The sequence below is a fragment of the Chrysemys picta genome, chromosome 4 (assembly GCF_011386835.1).
Source record: "Chrysemys picta bellii isolate R12L10 chromosome 4, ASM1138683v2, whole genome shotgun sequence".
NCBI classification, from domain to species: Eukaryota; Metazoa; Chordata; order Testudines; family Emydidae; genus Chrysemys; species Chrysemys picta.
In genome coordinates this window covers 149,944,463-149,964,277 of record NC_088794.1, presented here as the reverse complement: position 1 = coordinate 149,964,277, position 19,815 = coordinate 149,944,463, and the positions used below count along the sequence as shown (strand labels likewise).

At 40.5% G+C, this 19,815-nt stretch overlaps 1 protein-coding gene across 9 annotated transcripts in view; it reads right to left on the bottom strand.

Moving 5' to 3' along the window:
• NEMF (nuclear export mediator factor) overlaps window positions 1-19,815 on the bottom strand; it is a 31,426-nt gene that overhangs the window by 8,803 nt on the left and 2,808 nt on the right. For 3 of the 9 annotated variants that reach the window (XM_008171627.4, XM_042858092.2, XM_008171625.4), the window contains exons 3-23: window positions 18,284-18,386; window positions 17,072-17,197; window positions 16,844-16,992; window positions 16,550-16,617; window positions 16,082-16,168; window positions 14,342-14,418; window positions 13,196-13,266; window positions 13,030-13,105; window positions 11,776-11,838; window positions 10,785-10,862; window positions 10,211-10,419; window positions 8,243-8,425; window positions 7,672-7,735; window positions 7,006-7,094; window positions 6,179-6,282; window positions 5,119-5,181; window positions 4,676-4,788; window positions 1,917-1,974; window positions 1,724-1,782; window positions 569-689; window positions 138-423 (exon numbers count right to left, since the gene is read on the bottom strand). In XM_008171627.4, coding sequence (XP_008169849.2) covers window positions 138-423; window positions 569-689; window positions 1,724-1,782; window positions 1,917-1,974; window positions 4,676-4,788; window positions 5,119-5,181; window positions 6,179-6,282; window positions 7,006-7,094; window positions 7,672-7,735; window positions 8,243-8,425; window positions 10,211-10,419; window positions 10,785-10,862; window positions 11,776-11,838; window positions 13,030-13,105; window positions 13,196-13,266; window positions 14,342-14,418; window positions 16,082-16,168; window positions 16,550-16,617; window positions 16,844-16,992; window positions 17,072-17,197; window positions 18,284-18,386 — 2,247 coding nt within the window. The remainder of the gene's footprint in view (window positions 1-137; window positions 424-568; window positions 690-1,723; window positions 1,783-1,916; window positions 1,975-4,675; window positions 4,789-5,118; window positions 5,182-6,178; window positions 6,283-7,005; window positions 7,095-7,671; window positions 7,736-8,242; window positions 8,426-10,210; window positions 10,420-10,784; window positions 10,863-11,775; window positions 11,839-13,029; window positions 13,106-13,195; window positions 13,267-14,341; window positions 14,419-16,081; window positions 16,169-16,549; window positions 16,618-16,843; window positions 16,993-17,071; window positions 17,198-18,283; window positions 18,387-19,815) is intronic. The other 6 variants (XM_065593987.1, XM_065593988.1, XM_024108225.3 and 3 more) reach the window with 3 other exon arrangements.

Genomic DNA, 19,815 nt, shown 5'->3' with positions numbered 1-19,815 from the left:
CAGCCTGCACCTTTGAACACTAGGATTAGTCTCATGTACTCACTGCAATCCCTCTTATCACATAAACATAGTTTTAAAGCACTGACATTCTTAGAATGGCTCATATTGCTGACAAATGTGGAGGCTCTTTTGGTTACCTTTGTGGCTGAAGATGTGACAGGTCGATTGCAGTGTCTGGATAATTTATCTCCTCCTCCTTCACTTCACTCATCAGCTCCTGACCTTCAGCCTCTTCTTCAGATTCCATATCATCATCTTCAGAGGTTTCCTCTTGTGCTGGTGGCTTGTTTATTCCATCCTTGTCTGCGTGAGCAACATCCTCCTCGAGGTTACTGTCAGCCCTGACTTCAATACCATCAGGCATTTCTTGAGGCAGTGCCTTCTCATCATCAGTGCTGCTATCATCTCCTTCTGGTGCTTCTTCTAAATGAGTTAGGGGAAAAGACATTTCAATTTAAAGACACTTGACTAACACATTATTAATTCAGGGAGCTGAATGCACATCCCAATGTATTTTTAAGCGTTCCCAGTGTGCCCACAGTAAAATATATTAAACCCTGCATAATACCCAGTAGCTCCACTTCTTCTGACACCAGTTCATTGGTACTACTGGTCACAGACTCCATATCCTCATCCTGCATTTTGACCTTTCGTTCGTCTCTGTGTCTCCAAACACAAGATTCTTCCACCTAAATGACAGAAACAGCTCCTTTTTATTGAGCAAAGGATTTCCAAGGAAACTGGCTTATACCAAACCCAATGAGAAACTGTAGTGAATGATCACCTGGAACTTCAAATTTTTCTACTGATTCTTAGGAGCCCAACACCAATATTCATCATGGGCTCCATTCACCTACTGTTAAAGTCAACGGAAAGAATCTCATTGATTTCTGTGAGGACTGGATCTGGCCAAGAAATTGAAAACGACTATATTAATGCAAGCTCTTGTGTGGAAACCATTTGGCAAATCTTAGTGTCCCTTGTTTGTCTTGACATCATCTTCCTGTTTTTTCAGCATGCCCTTCAATCTCATTCCTCTCCAGAAACAAATTCTTCATGTCCCTTGAACTCATCTACACATTCCTGAAACTGCCTTCCCTGGTGCTTAATACCAGACCTTTACTACCCTTTACGTACAATAACTGACTTGCCTACTTCAATTTCTTTTCCTTATTTTTAGGTAAAGACTCCTAAGTTTTTGAGCTCCTTTACCAGTGGAGAGGCAAAGGGGGAAAAAAGTGTCAATTATCGAAACCTAATTTTGAAAGCATGTCCCTAAAAGATGAAGGCTAGTAGGAGCCCACTGTAGCTAGTAGTCACACACCCATTCAACCGCGCACAAAAAGGGTGCTTCAAGAACTCCTGCTGACACTTTAAACACTTGTTATTAAAAAAACCATCTGGAGGCGCGGTGCTCGCAGGGTTGGTTTGTTCTAAATAAATAATTAAAACAACAGGAATCCCACTCCAAGGGGGAAATATTGAAAGAGTGGCAGGTTCTTTGGTGAGCTTAGCCCATCGTACCCAGTTGGCGGTTTCTGAACTGCATGCCCACCCTCATGATCTAGATTAAAGGTTTCTCTTCCATTCAGAGCAAACAGAATGATAGTGATCTGCTGGACGGAAAGGTGCTTATGGGAATTGAGGATTGTTGTGAACGATTACAGTTTTATGTTTATGTAAGAAAAAAGAAGACAAATGTAACCAATGAATGGGACAGTACCTTAAATAAGAAGCTAAACCCCATCATAAGATATGAAGGTGGAAGAAAGTTTTTTTTCCCTGGGGGGAAAAAAAGGAAAACATAAGGTGGTTTAAATATATAAACATTTTTTGCCAACTTCTTGCAGTGATCCCTGTCACTGTAGAAGATACAGATTTTCCAGACAATTGTGGTTTACTCTTCAAGATCTCACCTCTTATCATGAAGCTTCCTGTAGTTAGATATTCTCCAGTTGGTGCTGTTTTAGACACCTAAGAAAAGTACCACATATCATATACTTAATAAAGTACCATAGAAAACTGTGCCTCACTGCGTAATAACAGTAATAAAAATGAGCATTTAAGATAACTGCATTTCTGATTTCTAAGGACAGCTTTGTAACTTCACAAAGTGAAGAGTATTATAGGGAGGATTGGTGAGGAACAACCTCCCATCACCTGAAGCCTTTAAATCATCACTGGATGTCTTTCTAGTCTGTCTGCTCTAGTTCAACCATAAGTTACTGGGCTCAATGTCGAAATCGCTGGATAACATTTTATAGACTGTGTTATGCAGGGGGATCAGATCTGAGCATAACAGTCACCTCTGGCCTTAAAAATCTATGAATCTGAGGGCTTGTTTTCACTACCGGGGTAAGTCGACCTAAGATACGCTACTCCAGCTACGTGACTAGCATAGCTGGAGTTGATGTAGCTTAGCTTAGGTTGACTTACCCCGGTGCCTTCACTGCACTGCGTTGACGGGAGACACTCTCCGGTCGATTTACCTTAATCTTCTTGAGGAGCTGGATTACAGGGATCAACCGGACAGCGCTCTGCCATCAATTTAGCAGGTCTTCACTAGACCCGCTAAATCGACACCCGTAGCAGTGTTGATCTCCCCAGTAGTGAAGACAAGCCCTCAGTTTCTCCCCAGAGCTGACTTAAGTGGGCTCTGCAATAGAAGACTCCCATTCCACTGCTCCCAGAGCAATACTGGTGCTCTGCTTGCAGGAGGTTCCTTTGAGACCAACCTTCTTTGCCAGAGGGAAAGTCCTTAATCAGTCTTGAGATTAAAGGTTCAAAGCAAAGCAGAAAGAAATTGTTTTCCCGGTAGGGAAGCAATGAGAGATTCCAACAACTTTTTGGGAACCAGTCTTTCACTATTAGGGCCCAAGACAGCAACCAAAACCACACACAGATACTTAAGTAGAAATACAACAAATATCTACATGAGCTAGCCTCAGTTACAATACAGTGCCATGAAGAAAGAACATACTGGAAAGGGTAAACCACAGCAAGCTTGGTGAAATTATGTCAAGTGACTGACTCTAGAAAACAGATCAGCTTTTCATGTTGCCTGCCCATTCTAATGTTCTAGGTGTTTTACAACAAAAACAAACCAACCCTTATTTAATATGTGAGTTAAAGTTCTAACAGAAAATTAAAAACTGATTACACTTTTTAAAAATCATTCCCAAACCATATGACCTTGTGCTGGGGTGTACCACACCCTTTGAGGAAACCTGCTGGAGGCCTTGCAGTCCTACCACACCCCGCTCCAGAAAAGGCACAAAGGTAGGTCCTCCAGGCCTGCGCTGAAAGGCTGCAGGGGATCAGCCAATCAGACCCGAGCAGGCTCAGTTAAAAAGAGCAGCAGGGCCACCTGAGCAAGTCAGTTCCTGACTGGGACTGAAAGGGATAAGACAGACTCTCCAGGCAAGGAGGCCTGGGCGAGACCCTGCGCAAACAGGGAACAAGGAAGTAGAACCCAAGGACTATAACCTAAGGTAATGAGTGAAGGTGATGAGACCGAGTGGGAAGCCGTCCAGGAATAGCAGCAACAACCAAGTAGAGGAAACAGTATGTGGCTGTTGTCTCTAGGGTCCCTGGGTTGGGACCTGGAGTAGTGGCTGGGCCCGGGTTCCCCCACCGGCCACAGGAGAAATGGTTTAAGCCTCAAGGAGGGGATATGACTCTGCATTAAAAGCCCAAGAAAGGGGCTGGGAGTTTAAACAGGACCAGGGATGGGGCTGAAGACCCTGAAGAGGGCCAACCATTCTTTCAACTTTGTTACCCCCAGAAGGGGACTGAAGTTAAGGAGTAAATTGGCTGGAGAGCTGGGATGCTAGAGAACTGCTGATGACAAAGTCTCCAGGGAGAATGCCTGGGCAGGGACAGACTGAAAGCTAGCCCAGAAGGGGCTGAGAACTGAGCCCAAAGGCAGGGCCACAGATACCAACATGGGCACAGTGATAGTCCGTGTTGGAACTTTGTCACCCGGAAGAGATTCTCTCATGCATTTAGACTATGGCTATGTCTACACTACAGCTCATGTTGGCACAACTTATATCTCCCAGGGGGGTGAATAAATCACCCGCCTGAGAGAGGCAAGTTACGCCAACATAAGCGCTGGCGTGGACAGCACTATATCAGCAGAAGAGCTTCTCCCACGACATAGCTACTGCCACTTGTAGAAGCTGAAGTAGTTAAGACGACAGGAGAACGCTCTCCTGTTGGCTTAGAGCAGCTACAGCAGTGCAGCTGCGCCACGATAAACTCTGTAGGGTAGCCGTGCCCTATGTGTGACTTAGCCAGAGGGCTGAGCCACTGAAGACCCACCTGATGAGGGCAACAGCTGATGGGCACCGTGAGCTGAGTGTGTGCAGGTTTGCACCCAGCCCACCGGAGGCGCTCACAAGAGAGGAGTGCAGCGCATCACAGACCTTTAACCTCTTTTTAAAAGATGCCGAACCCACAGCATTTCTTGGGTCATGGGCCCATTATACCAAAGATTCACAATCCAAGGCCACTGTGATAGAGCCAGGGAGAACTTGTAAGGACCATCACATATTGTATACAATTGTGTTTCTTTTAGTCTTTAATGTCATCTGTGGTGACATTTCCATCTACAGTTCCGCACTCATTCTTTCAGAGATTAACTTCTCAAAACTAACAAGCAAGATCTCATTACCTGGTGATGATAGACCCACCAAGCACTAGTGATGATACGAGCATCCCAGGCAGCGCTGTAACATAATGCCATGGTGCCTGCCTCAGTCAGGGTACGGGGAGGGATCGGCTCACCTGTAATGGCAACACCACAACATTTGGGTTATCTGAGCCCACGTTTAAAAAGTAACCAGACATTGTAAAAAAGGATCTCAGAGTGGGGATCTACAGAGGCAGTTCCTGAAAGCAATTTTCCTGCACAAAAAAGTACTGTGCTATTATGGTGTTATCACTGGGTTGCACATTAAGAAGGAATGAATTCAGACTAAAACCTGTCAACCCAAAATCTGACGTGAAATGGAGAGTGGACAAAGATGTAGCAGTACATTTTTACTAACGTCAGTTTTATTTCAAATGGTTTGTTTTTAATAGATTATAAACCAGCGTCAACCACAGATGAATTACCTGTAGGATTCTTGATTACACAGCTAGTTGCACCATGTAGGTCAGCGTGCACATATATATCTCCTAGAACAGGAGAGAGAAGATTGGGACACGTCATTGAGCACACTTAGTTGCTGCACCGATCATTAAGAGAGGGTTCCAAGCTTTAATTAGAAACTGATTTACTTGGATCACGGCCAAAACATTCACATATTCAGGGAAAGTAATTATGTCCACTTGTCAATTATACCCCACACTAGTCATTATTTATTCTGACATCAATATCATGGTGAACTAAGACCTCTGGTATGCTAATATATTGCAGTACTTCTGAATTCTGTATTGTGCTGTAGACCGGGGTTCTCAACTTTTTTCTTTCTGAGGGCCCCCCCGCAACATCCTATAAAAACTCCACAGCCCATGTGTGCCACAACAACTGTTTTTCTGCATATAAATGGCAGGACCCAGTGTTAGGGGGTATCAAGTAGGGCAAGTGCCTGGGGCCCCACGCCACAGGGGGCCCTATGAAACAAAGTTGCTCAGGCGTCAGCACGCAGTGGCTGGTCTCAGGGCCCCAGCCTTCAAGCCCATGAAGTGGGGCTTCAGCTTCCTGCCCTGGGCCCTAACAAGTCTAATGCCAACCCTGCTTGACAGCCCCCCAAAATCCACTCGCAGCCCCCGAAAGGGTCCGGGACCCTTAGTTGAGAAGCACTGCTGTAGGAAAATACTAGCTATAACTTATGTCCATGACTTATGCTCCTCCATGTGGAACGACGTACAACTGCAAACGGTAAAGTCTGTTAGTTTGCTTTTTAACTCAGTTCAGGCAATTTCAAACTATTGGGTGAAGAAGCTGCATTCCATATCACACCTCACACATGGACATAATTATACAGCTCCAAAGAACTTCGCAGTCTGAAATTCCAGACAATGTAGAAAAATGAGAATGCATACAAGCAAGCTGAACTTTATACACAAGCTAATAAAGATCTAACAGTGTTCGATGTACAATACAAGCATTTACAACAATCAGCAAAGAAAACAAAAACTATGCTGACATGCTTGATTTAATCTTACTAACCTGATTTCAAATATCGCTTCACAATCATTTCATTCTGCTGTTGATCTCGTCCAGCTATAATGAGGTAATTTTCAGAGCTAATAAACCACAGGAACTTCTCAAACCTGTCAAATTACATCAAACCACGCTGTATAAAATAACTGGAACTGTTTGCCTATTACAGAAGGTATGTTTTTGCCAGGGTCTCAGTACTTTACCTGTCTTTCCACCTATAATACATTATTCTCAAAGATATTTCGTTTTGTTAACCAGCTACAGTTTCATACATATGTATATGGCATAAATTCAAGGTATTGTACAAATGTAATTGTGCTGTCAATCATATTCTTTAAAAGGACACATCAAACAAATTACAGTCTTTTTTTTTAAACTATAATTGCTACTTTTAAAACAGCTGTTTATAAAAAGGGAGAAAGTATTTCTTTTATTTTCCATGTTTACTCTGTGAGCACGTGATATAACTTTGTCTACATTCAGTCTCCCCAGTTTTTTGTGTGGATCTTTTATATAGTAGAGAAGAGAAAATGTTTAAAATTTTAGGAAAACATGGCCCCAATCCCACAAGAGTATCCACACAGGCAAATCCGCATACCCATGCAGAGCAGTCTTGAGGGGCCCACCTACGTGGATTTACTGGCAGGACTGGGGCTTATAACTAAAACCACAACAACTGACAAGGGACGTAGGGGTGGGTGTAGTACCAAAACACTACTTTTAACTCTTTTTAGAAAAAAAAAAACAATTAGATTTCATGTCAACAACGTCCTTTTAAGTTTGCACAGAATCACACACGCATCTGAGAGGGCAACTATCTAAAGTTTACTTGCCAATAAACTTTTCTTGCTTTCTGAATGGTGGTAACTGTTTGAACTTCTTTCAATGTTTGCTTTGTCTTCTTTTCTGCTGATTTGAATGCCTGTTTAGGAAATATGGACATTCCCAATTCTACAAATGCAGTAATCATACAAGCAAGAACCAAACAATAAGACAATATGAAGAAAAATACCCCCAAAATGTAGTTTGGATCAGTACAGCCACTCATTTGGCACATATTCAATTTGCAGGCCTAAAAACCATTTCTGCCCAAAATTAGAGGCACGTCATTAAATGCAGTCTTAAAATCTTCATAATTTTGAAAAGGCATGTCTCCATTATCCTGTCAGGTAGTTTCTCTAAAATGTGCGCTCTGAAAACAACATTAGCTACCTGATCATAATGGTTCCTGTTAATGCTGCCTTGGCTACTGGTCTGTCAGCATTTCCATTATAAATGCTTTTAAGGAGTTTGAAGTAAATGATTCAAGGTTGCAACTTGTCAGCCCTACATGTAGGTTAAATTGTTTTGGCAAGCTTGATGGGAGGAGGCTGAAACATTAAATCAGCATAACTGTATTATTTTTAACACACAAAGGTACATTTGAAAGTTTGGTTTTAGGCTGTAGCAATAAAACAACATCTTTGCTTTTAACTAAATTCAAAACAAACAATAAATACCTTCTCTGCAGCTTCTACTGTCTTCTGTGTTTTTTTGGCAGCATGTCTCTTATGATCATAATATCTGTGAAACACAAATCCATTTACATCTCAGATCCCAGCATATTAATTCATTTTTATAGTTATTTCTTCCCATGGTACTTCATGCCAGCAGTAAATACTCCATTCTGATAATGAAAATGTTATGTTTGGCTTTTTCGCTTATTGCTTGTCACTGTTCATCTGAAAATTGTATCAGTTGAAATTAAGTTACTAATTTATTATCCTCACTGAAATGTAGAGCCCTGCTTTTATATTTGCTTTGCAGAGAAAGGAGCCATTATGTCCTGTGTTTGTTTCTATGCTTGATGTAATTAACATTAAATTAAAATGGTTGTCAGAGACTGGTTAACACAGAAATGGCAAGACAGCATTCTGGGGCAGAGGAATGGACAGTCTATAACTAAGGTAAGGCCATCCACGCTAAATATTTCTGTAGGAAAAAGACTAATTTTTTTGATAGTAGCAGAGTCTACTGAAATTAAGCTGATAAGGAGCAGACTACTAAAAACACACACATTTTAAATCTTACTTTTTAGCATTGGCATATGCAGACAAACTGAGATCAACATCAACCAACAATGGCTTGTTTTTCTGAGGTTTCTTCAGCGGTTTATTCTTATGCTTTTTCTTCTTCCCCTTTGGTTCTTCAATTTCTTTCCAGTGATCAGCTTCGTCATCTTCCTCCTCCTCCTCCGATAATACATACGGGTTTCTACCAAAATACAAAAGTATATTGATTGTCTTTAAAAGTACTCCAGACTTTTTATTGTAAAAGTTAGCAAGATGCATTCCTCCTTCCATTAATTTTGTAAATAACATTACAAAAGATACACATTCTTTTTGTCAATCTGAAGAAGGCTCTATGGGTATGAATAAAGATAAATGTGTAATTATAACAGTTTTGATTATGCACTTTCAGACAGAAGGAGGAGGAGGAGGAGAACAAAGATGAAACAAATATAGGACATTTTACCCTTCATCTTTGTGCAAAATGAAAAGTAGATTGTGGCTCATTATGTTTAATCAAAGCAAATGAAAGATAGGTAATGGTCTGAGAGTTTGTGAAATCTGATCCATTATTATGAAGCTATTCTGAGCATGTATTACTTTGAGTTGCCTTTGCTACTCATCAGAGTGAACTCTGCCTTCTACTGCGATGTTTGGCATGTGTAGCCTTAAGGAGATAGAGGAGCATACAGCATTATAATGTGGCCAAGCTAGGGGCCAGGGCCGAGGAATGGAGCTGTGGCTGGGAGCCAAGAGTAGGGACCGAAAGTGGAAAGGGAGCAGGAGTGCGGCCGGAGCTGAACTGGAGGCAAAGTGGGTCTGGGCGGTGCTCCCTCCTCACCGCCCCACAGGGGCTGGCCCAAGCCCCACTGCGCCCCTCTCCCCCACGGACGTTCCTTCACACACCCACAGTTTGGGGACCACTGATCTAGTCTGACCTCCTGCATAACATAGACCATAGAATTTCCTCAAAATAACACAGGAAGCAAATTGTGACAGTGAGCAGAAGCAAGATTATTTCAGCCCCACATTCTGCTCAGAAGCTGGAATATACATCTGGAAACCCATATATTCACTTTTTGCTTATCAGTACAGTTCTCATATCCTTCTTTTCCATACGGACTTAAGATATTTTCCACTATCAGTTTTTTACTCTCTACTAGGCTTCCTGATAGGGGTTCTCTATCTATCAGCTCAAACGAAGATCTCTTATATTTGGTTTTAGGATCATGGGATTTCCAATACATTTACACAGTTAAATATATTTCTAGTTTGCTTCTGATACCTGCAGGACACTTTTGTTTTGTACCTCATTTAGTTTTTTTATTTTTAAGTGTCCTCAAGGGCAAGGCACTGATCCAATATCAAGCTTCTTGTGATGAATTTCCTGCAGGGAGCAGAATGATCTAAATCACAGCTCATACCAGTTTGAATTTTGAACTCTAACTTGTTTACTGGGCCATCCTGTCCAGCCAGCCTGTAGTATGCTAAACTTCCAGCTAGATTCCCCTTTTTTGGCATCAAGGAATGTCAAGATTCTCTACGTTACTGATTTTTTAAATGCATTTGTTTTGCATAATATGCTTGGTGTTGCCTGTTGCATCAAATCAAATGAGAGGCATGTTTCCCGGAATTGCCTAGGACGTGCAGGTAAAAGTGCTTTTGCTCACTACTGCCCTTTCCTCTTAGACATTTCCCACCACTTTCTAAATATGATCAGTTAGCTCTTGCTTTTATATGCTTGAAGAGTTTATTTCAGTTACTGAACTAAAGGAAAACCAAGAAAGAAAGGTGCGTATTCAACCAGAGCCTCTCTGTCTGTTCATAAAGCCCTCACACTCACGCTTTAATGCTGCTATAATCCAGCACATCTGACATCTATTAACTGACAAAATAATGTAAACTCAAATGAAGATGCTCTTTTCCTAGTTAACTTGCTCGTTGTGGGATTAGTCCCTCTTAATGTCTTGTTCATCTACAACATACTTACGTTAGTAGCATTGTGATATGATTTGTCTGAAGCTTTAATTCTTTGATTGCACTCGCAACAGGGTCTCCTTGAACCTGAGCTTCTTTTACAATTGCTCCGATTTCAGTCCAGTCTATCTGGTTGGCTAACGCACTGCGAACCACCTGGATAGCTCGCTCAACTATGTCCAGGTTCATTTCTACGAGTTCTCCTTTGACCTTATCAATTTCCTTCAGGAAAGAAAAAGCTTTCTTACAATTCAGACTAAAAACCAATTCAATTTTATAAAAATGATGATTAAAGAAACAAATCCATACAATTAATACAGCTGCACTAAAATTAAACACCACATTGTTCAAAAGGCGACCTCTTGCAAGGGCATGCAAAGCATTGACAAGAAGCAATGTATCACTACTACAGTTCACACTTCACCAAAACGGGAGAGAAGCTGGGGGAACTTGTTAGTGAAAAAATACTCCAATTTGTTATCTCAAGTGAACACTAAGGAACACAACTTATGGTGGAGGTGATACTGCATGGAATATTAAAAATATTTTGTCTTTAAAACTTGTCTTATGAAAACACATAGTTCTACCTGAGCTTGATGAAGAGATTCTAGTCTATGCTCATGATCTTTACGAACGTTTTCCAGCTTCTTCAGTGCTTGTTTTTCCTTTCAACAGCCAAAGAGAAGAAAGGAAAAATATTATTAAAGGTAATGTTTAAAATCAAATGTACACAAATTAAGAAGGAAGGTACTGTACATCTGGGGTCAGGCTTGAGTTATGAGAGATTACAAGTATCAGTTACAAGGTTCACAAGATACATACATAGTACAAAACCAACATACACCCAGATTGGAGTGTGGGAGTTTTTAAAGCGTCAATGAGTAAGTGATCTTGGGTATGCCACCCATAGAATGTATTTAGAGTCCAAGTCAGTATTGGTGTAGCGAATAGGTACATGGATGGGGTGTGTCCCTTGGTTTGTCAGGGGAGGAAGTGGGTTATTTCCCTGCGGTCTTTGTTACTTGTCCTAGTACTGACGGTGTCCCATGGTGTGCTCCGTGTAGATGTCTCTGGACCATCTAATGGTGTCGGACACCATGAGCTGTCTCATGAGCCAGGTGTAGCACTGATCGACTCCACATATTACAAATTTTACAGTGTTAGATATTCAACACCCAACTGCGTCCTATTACAGTACGGAGAAGAAAGAAACGGAAACGGGATTCTGTTGAGCACTGTCATTCTGTTGAGCCACTGTAGCGAAAGCCACTTCAGTGATATTTGGACAGGCACTCCCTTGTTGATTAGCTATTCAATGCTGTGTGCGCACAGTTTAAGAGGAATCCACGGAAGCATCGTAACACTAATGATAGTAGCAGTCATAGTGATGGTAATTTCCCAACAAGAACTGCCCTGGTGCACACAGCTTCAGACCTGCCCCTACAAGCCAACCCATTATCTTTAATTGAACAAGACAGCACCCACCTGCCAAACTATAACGAGCAAGGGCCCCTAAATCAGGCAAATGAAACTATAAAGGAGTCAGATCAGCTGTTCTGCTTGTGAATGAGACTGTACCTGTTGCAAAGCTTTCAAATCAATCTTCTGACCTTCTAGCTTGGAGTAAAATTCATCCACTGCCTTCAAGAGAAAAAGTCAGTTTAAAGAATCTCAAAAGATGCGGTAACCTAGATCAGAAAAGAGTAAGCAGACAGGGGGAGGTCCTGTTCCTAAGAGGAGACTGCAAACAGGAGTTTGATCCTAAAATAAGTGTCAACAACTTCCCCGGCTCTACCTAGTCCAGGGCCAGTTCAGCAAGGAACTTAAGCACAGGCATAGTTTTAACCATGGGACTGAACTGGAGCCAAATTCTATATTAGCAAATGATGTAGTGAAGGAAGGAACACATTCCTTAATGTAAGCATGTATCTACTGTGAAACTACTGTACGTACAGCCGTCTCTGCAATGAGCCATCATAATAATCAACTGGTTAATAAGAACAGAATCTCCAAACCAAGCATATGAAGTTCAATACAGTTCTTTGTGGTTGGTTTCAATAGGCAGACACTGCTTATAATAAAGTTTCTGAGTTTATTTATGCTATGGAAATCACCAGCGCTGTGAGGTAGGTGGTACAAACATGATGGGGAGGCATGGCAGGAGAGTGCAAAGTGGGGAATCTAGCAATCGGATTTAGTATAAAATAATCATCTATAGGTTATGTTAACCTTAGTTAACCAAGCACCAGAAAGGGCAAAGATTTCATTTTTAGTGAAAATCCATGTCAAACATTCACCATGTTTATATTTTTGCTATTATCCTCAGCTATAAACCAACTGTCTATAAACACCTATATAACCATCAGCAAAATATGTTTAAATAAGTGAAGACAGAGAGTAGCTAGTTTCTGAACACAAACACGTCTTTCGCCAATGCCACATGCTATATTTCAGCTACTGGACATTTGAGAGACAAGATGGGTGAGGAAATATCTTTTATTGGACCAACTTCTATTGGTGAGAGACTCAAACTTGATCCAACAAAGATATTTCTTCATCCACCTAGTTTCTTGAATGTCCTGGGACCAACACAGTTACAACACCACAGTTACTGGACATGACAGACAAATTGGGAACATAAATGGGTCAACTGTAGTCACCAAGAAGTATTTTATTTAGCCTATATTTTTGTATGATATTTTCTGATTTTACAAACCAAACTAACTAGTCATAAAGCATTAAAAGGTAATAGTTTCAGCATCATATTTTCTTTCATGATTTTAGTATCAGTCATTTAAACTACTTAACACAGTATAAGCAAAACCACTATACCTTATCAAATGATTCGAATTCCATGTACGGACACTTTAAATGTTGAGAAAACAAGAAAGGATGAAATTCCTCATATCTGTAAAATATACATTTGATAGTATTACTTGAGTGCTTAATATAAATTAGTTTTCTGGTAAGAAAGGGAGTTAATACTTCAAATATTTACGTGAGGATTTCTTCTGCGGGTTTATCTGGCTCCAGGCTTGGCTTTTTCTCACGTTTCTGGATGATATAACCCTTTAAAAAAAAAAAAAAACATAAGACACCACATTCATACTCATTTCTTTCCAGGAATCTTAAATGTTATTTTTCCTTTCTTGCCCAGGGAGGAACAGTTTAACACCTTGCAAACATCTGACACTAAATCCGTTGGTAAGAACTTTTTTCGTAGAGACTTTATGGTGCTAACTGACTTTGCGGGTAAAATTTTGGCCACTCCTTTTTATTCCAAAATATTCCAAATGAAAGCTGAACTTCTATAACGAACTCAAGCCTACAATGCATCACACAAACTTTGTACCTTACATTTTAAACAACCCTTGTTTGTTTGGGATGCAATAATGGGCAAGTCAGAGTCAGAATGAATTGCACCATAAACTGAGCAATCCTTTCCTCCTTGAAGTTCGAGAAGAACTTGGTATAAGGCAGCAGACTCAGAACATGGAAGAGAGAGGAGTGGATGGGCTGTAGCATAATTTTGCCACTGGAAGTGAAAATGATCAGAAACACTGACACAGGCCCACAGAGGATATTCAATAGTTATTATTGCAATAAATAAATACATGATTGAAAATTAGGACTACATTCCCAAGGTTAACGAATTCTCTCTATTACCTACTCGTAATTGGCAGTCTTTCTACTCAGGCCTCATTTCTGAGTTGCATTAAAATCAGTGTAGAAGGCACATGAATACCTTTAAGACACACAACTGCAAAATTAAACGTTGGTTCCTCATTGAACTACAGACGAAGATTATTCTGATATCCCTGAACACTCCATATGTTAAAATTACTATCAGTGTTTAAATACAACGGTGACACACAAATCAGATAGGTCCCTTTTACGCCATTAGCTCATTTACAGGCTGCATGTCCAAGATAAGGGTCATATATATATATATATATATATATATTCCTTATTAGTATCTAGAGTGCATCATAGCAGCAAAAATAGGAAGACAACAACATGAAAAGATATGATAGGAATGCTAAACCAATAACAAATGTCTAACATGATAGAAAAACAATAATGCATGTTCGTTTCTTATTAGACAGTTTAACTTTGAACCGTGCAGATACCAGTTAAGATTTACCTTCCCACTAAAGTTGTTAGTTATCTTCATATATTCTTCTGCCTTGTGTAAAGCAGCAAGTACCCTTTCAATATTTTCTAAAGGGAAAAAAATGGATTTTGAAGAGACACAAATTTTAGGATATTTTACATAAACATATACTGCACTACTTAACCAATAAAGGGTAAAGCTTGACAGACCGAAAACTAACCTATGCCACTAACTGCATTTCTAGTCAGGGGTAAGGAGGAATTTTCTCCAAGGTACAGTTCTTGTGGGAAGTCTGGATTATGAGATTTTCAATAATCTTACTGTCTGAAATACTCTAAAACCTTATAAATTAAAAAAAAAAAAAGTCTGCATTTTTATAAGCATCTTTAACCATCAACTCCTTGCATTAGAAACAAGTTTCCATTTTAAAGAAAGCCTCATTTTGTGTCCTTTTTAAACTTTGAGCTATTTCTTTAAAAAAAATACGTATTCCAGTTACATGTATAAAATATAAGAGTGCTGGCACAAACACAAAATTGCACCTAAAAAACAAGGACTGGATGACTGAAATTACCTGTCTTGACAAGGGTGTACAATGAAAGTCCCTATTTTTGAAACATTAGCCATAAAGCTCTCTTCTTTATTACAGCACCTCACATAACAACAGATATCAGGTATTACATTATTTTAATTAATTAGAGATCACCATATTAACATAGTTCTCCCCCTCCAAAAAACACTCATAGCAAAGTATGATACAGAACTAATCATTCTGACCTTACCACCTCAACCCATAATTGTATATTCCAAACATATCAAAAGCAACTGTTCTAATTCATTCTAAATCCACCATCTTGCTTTCTGATCAATATCTTTTTTTCCATGATTAACACTTTGGCACATGACTCTTGTATAGTAAGTCCCTTATTACTCCTTCCAATATCACAATTAACTTTGTGCCATTTGATGAAGTGCTACTGTAACTATTTAGAATTGAGGCTAAAAGGGATGGAAAAATACTGGGGTGTACGCAATGCTAGGGCTTTAAGAGAATAGAGTTAAAATAGTCTCCAGCCTGTAAAAACTTACACTGCATATCAATTGTGATGCTCCCCAAGGGTACCCTGGGTTGTGAAGTGCCTCACCACTATCTGCTCTTAGCGTGAAGCAGTTTTGTCTGTGTCTGCTGTGGGTGAGCTCCCTGAAACCACCAGCCCCTGGCAACACAAGCCCTGTCTTCCAGGCCTCGCTTTCTCTGGACAGGTAGCAATAAGCATACACCAGTCTCCAAATCCTCGGACTTTTCCCTACAGCATCCAGCCCCTTATCCACTGAACGCTCACAGAATTACCAGGCCTACGCTTCCCAAAGGAACACTACGTACCAGCTTTTAAGTTTCAACTGAGGACCACCACTTTGCTTAACACCACAGCACTTAAATATATTTATAATGAAAACAAGAATAAGGGGTGAATATATATTCAAGGGGTAGTGAGTATGAATAATGGAAACCAATGGTTACATATAAATAAATCATGACATGCTTTTAGAGACCAAACTTAACTAACAAGTTAACCTTCCATCTCAAGACGTTTATCTCACCCAAAGTTCTCTTCAGCATTTTCAGCCAATCCTGGCTGAGCCCCTTTTTCATGAAACAAAGCCACTGTTCTTTTACTTCCTCAGTGAAGGGTGCCTAGGTGTCTTCTCTGCCCCTCCAAATATAGTCAAGCAAACTTTGAAGTGCACAAATATTATACGCCTACATACCTTTGCTTCCCATCTGTTGATCTACTTTGGCATTACCAGACAATCCAGCTTCTATAAGGCAGTGCTCAATAAGTGTGGCTCCATAAGCTATAAAAGTAGAGAGAGCCAACTATAGAAAGCAGTTTAAACATTCAGGTTGAAATCTGTATTAAGAATGATTCATTTCCAAAACTGAATATGAGATTCTGGTCACCACTGAGAAAATTCAACAAAGGTCCCAATACTATAAGTGCTTCATGGACAAATCCCTACACCCATATAGAGCACATTAAAGAATTGCAGCCAAGTTCCTATAGCTTTTTATTAAAATTCTAGTCTTTTAACAAATAATTTTGCATTTTATATATAGGAGACTGTCTTGAACCTTCTGAGACACAGTTGTGTGTTTTTTATTTTAATCTTCAGATTACATCTAATATGATTGCAAACAGTTTGCACATTTCATTTTGTAATAATGTCATTACTTACGAAGATGTGGGTTAAGGACCCTCTTTAGCAGTTCCCCGTTAGGTGCATTTGATATTGTTTCAGTCAACCTAAGAAACATAATAAGCAGAATAGCTGCTATTCAAAAGAATAAATGCACGATGTTGAATTGATTTTCCATGTTTTCTAAATTAAAGAAGAAAGCAAACAATTTCAATTCCGTGAGAGCTACATCACCTACACAACGTTCAAAGCTTAAAACGGACTCAAAATGTTTATATGTAAAAGTGGTCTTTACTTTATTTATAAGATGCATGTTGGACAGAATAAAGTTACCTTTCCAAGGTAGGTAACGGTGCAGGTGCTTTAGCGTTATCAACTGGGTACCGTTCCCGAACTGCAAATTTGACATCATCTGCCTCATCTGTGCGAAACCTCAGGATGTTTAAAATTAAGTATTCATAGTCTGTCAGAACAATGTTTCCCTGCAAGGGCATCAAAACTGACCATTATTAGAGTCCATATTAAATACTAATTTATAGACTAAACAATTTTATGACTTACTCTGTCGTAAAGCTCAACAATGAGATGATAGGCTGCTTCATCACTTCCAAATTGAAAGTCTACAATTCTGTCTATCCCCAGCTGTTTTACACTGACAAGTCTTCTACTCCTTAAATGTTTACGACACTGACGATGGGGAAGAAAGAAATATTAAAATATGCATATGTATATAAGGTGTAAACAGAAAGGTCCTACTCATAGTATTTTAAACTGAAATATTTAGTTAAACGACTGTGTGCCGTCCCGCCCCCCCCCCCCCCCGTGACAATCTGAACATTTCTTGTTTATCTTATCTTTATTCCCCTTATTATAGACAAATACAAGATCTGGTATAAACTTACAGAACTGAATATTACATACATGAGCTGCTCAAACTTTGATAACCATCAAGCTCTGATCTATTCTTGCTCGTTAAAGAAAAACAGTAGCTCCAAATTGCAAAAAATTAAACATTTTTGTTAAGCATTCAGCATTTACAGTAATAAGAACAGCTGTACTATTTGAAACTTGCACATCTCTGCCATGCCAAGGAGGGAAAGAGCTAGTGCAACCTAAGGCCCCGATCCTGCAATGACCTCCGCTCAGGGTTACTCCACAAGACTCCCACTGACTTCAGTGGGGGATTTGCAGAGACGCAGTTCAATGAAGCTCCTCGTGGGCACTCTTGTACCCCTGTCTGTTTGGTCTCTTTGCAGGAGTGGGGAGCTAACCAGATCTGTAATCTGATTCTGCAATCAGATTGCATCCACAACAGATCCATTTGCCGAACTGGAGTCTAATACTTCACTTCAAGACCTGACACTTCAGATCATCTAATCCTGAAGTCCTTACTCATGCAAGACTCCCATTCACTCTGGGTTTTGCCTACACAGAGACTTCAGAATCTGGTCTATATAATAATAATAATGTATTCACTTAGCCAAAGTAAAATTCCAACAGGCATGGCTAGTCCAGTGAACATTTATGAGCTTGAGTATCAAAGTCTTAAGCACTACATTTTGACCGTTGTCAGGTACCAAGCACCAGTTGTGTCCCCCACCATTCTGCAGTTGCCCTTCCTTTCAGCCAGTCCCCACATCATCGTCATCTGCTTGACCAAGACCCACTCAGCTAGTTGGCAATACTTAAATAGTTCATTTACATCTCAGAGGTGAAGCTGCAGCATTACTCTCTCTTCTGAAGGAAATTTCAGAAAGAGAAAGATTAATTTACCTTCATTGCAAACCCAGATGGCATCATATTCTTTGGCCACTCAAACTCTGTTGTGTGAATCCGTATACCAGATTCAATTAGAAGTGTAGCTTTACAGTCTGGCCTGTTGATGAAATAAAGACTAGTTTGACACTTTAAAAGCCACCAATTTGTCATTATACCAATGACATTTCATTACATTAGAGCTGTACACCAAAGTACCACAGATAGCCCTTCAACTTCAAGTCAAAGAAATCTTTCAGACGAAGTTATCGTCAAAAATATTAGAACAGTTGAGATATATTGAAGCCAGTTTGGTAGCAAAAAGACAAAGTTAAAAACTAGATAAACTAAATTAAGGGCTAGACCAGGGGTCAGCAACCTTTCAGAAGTGGTGTGCCAAGTCTTCATTTATTCACTCTAATTTAAGGTTGTGCGTGCCAGTAATACATTTTAACATTTTTAGAAGGTCTCTTTCTATAAGTCTATAATATTTAACTAAACTATTGTTGTATGTAAAGTAAATAAGGTTTTTAAAACGTTTAAGAAGCTTCATTTAAAATTAAATTAAAATGCAGAGCCCCTTGAACCGGTGGCAGTGTGAGTGCCACTGAATATCAGCTCGTGTGCCAAAGGTGGCACGCGTGCCATAGGTTGCCTACCCCTGGGCTAGATATACTGAGGTTACTTGATTACTCCAAAAATATCTGGGATTACCATACCTTTTGCAGGAAGTTGTTTGAAAAGTCTCCCACCCGGAGCACTATCCAGTTCAGGGGTCTCAAACATGCGGCCCGCGGAGTTATTTGCTGCGGCCCGCCAAGCTCCCCGCCCCCCCCGGAGTTATTTCCTGTGGCCACCAAGCTTCCCCCCAGCACGCTGGATTCCCTCCTCTGCCTACCTCCAGGCGTTTCCTGCCGCCAAACAGCTGTTTGGCTGCACTTAGCGCTTTCCAAGAGGGAGGGGGGAGGAGTGGAGAGCTGCATGCTCAGGGGAGGAGGCGGAGAAGAGACGGGGCAGGGGTGGGGATTTGGGGAAAGGGGTGGAATAGGGGCCGGGAGGGGGCAGAGTTGGGGTGGGGACTTTGGGGAAGGGTTTGGAATGGGGGCGGGGAAGGGGTGGGAAGAGGTGGGGCAGGGGCAGGGCCTCATGGAAGGGGTGGAGTGGGGGGCGGGGAAGAAGGGGGGACTTTTGTATCTTTATATGAAAAGGTGTCAGTGGTGTGGCACTCAGGCCAATGTACTAGTCCTCATGTGGCCCTCACGGTGCTTTGAGTTTGAGATCCCTGGTCCAGTTGGTCGGGTGTATTACAAATGGGAAAAGAGAAAGCTAACAGTCCAACACAGAAACTAGGTGACCAAACGGGACTTTTCTGGCTCTATGTAAAAAGCATCTGACTACACAGACTAATTGCTTCAGAACAGCAACTCCTGTGGTCATAGCTGCTTATTACCACAGCATATGCACAGTTCTTGGTATTTACAAGAAAAAACTTTTAGGCACAAAACACACCTGCTCTTCCACTTATTTTCTGTATTTTGTTTGTAAAAAGG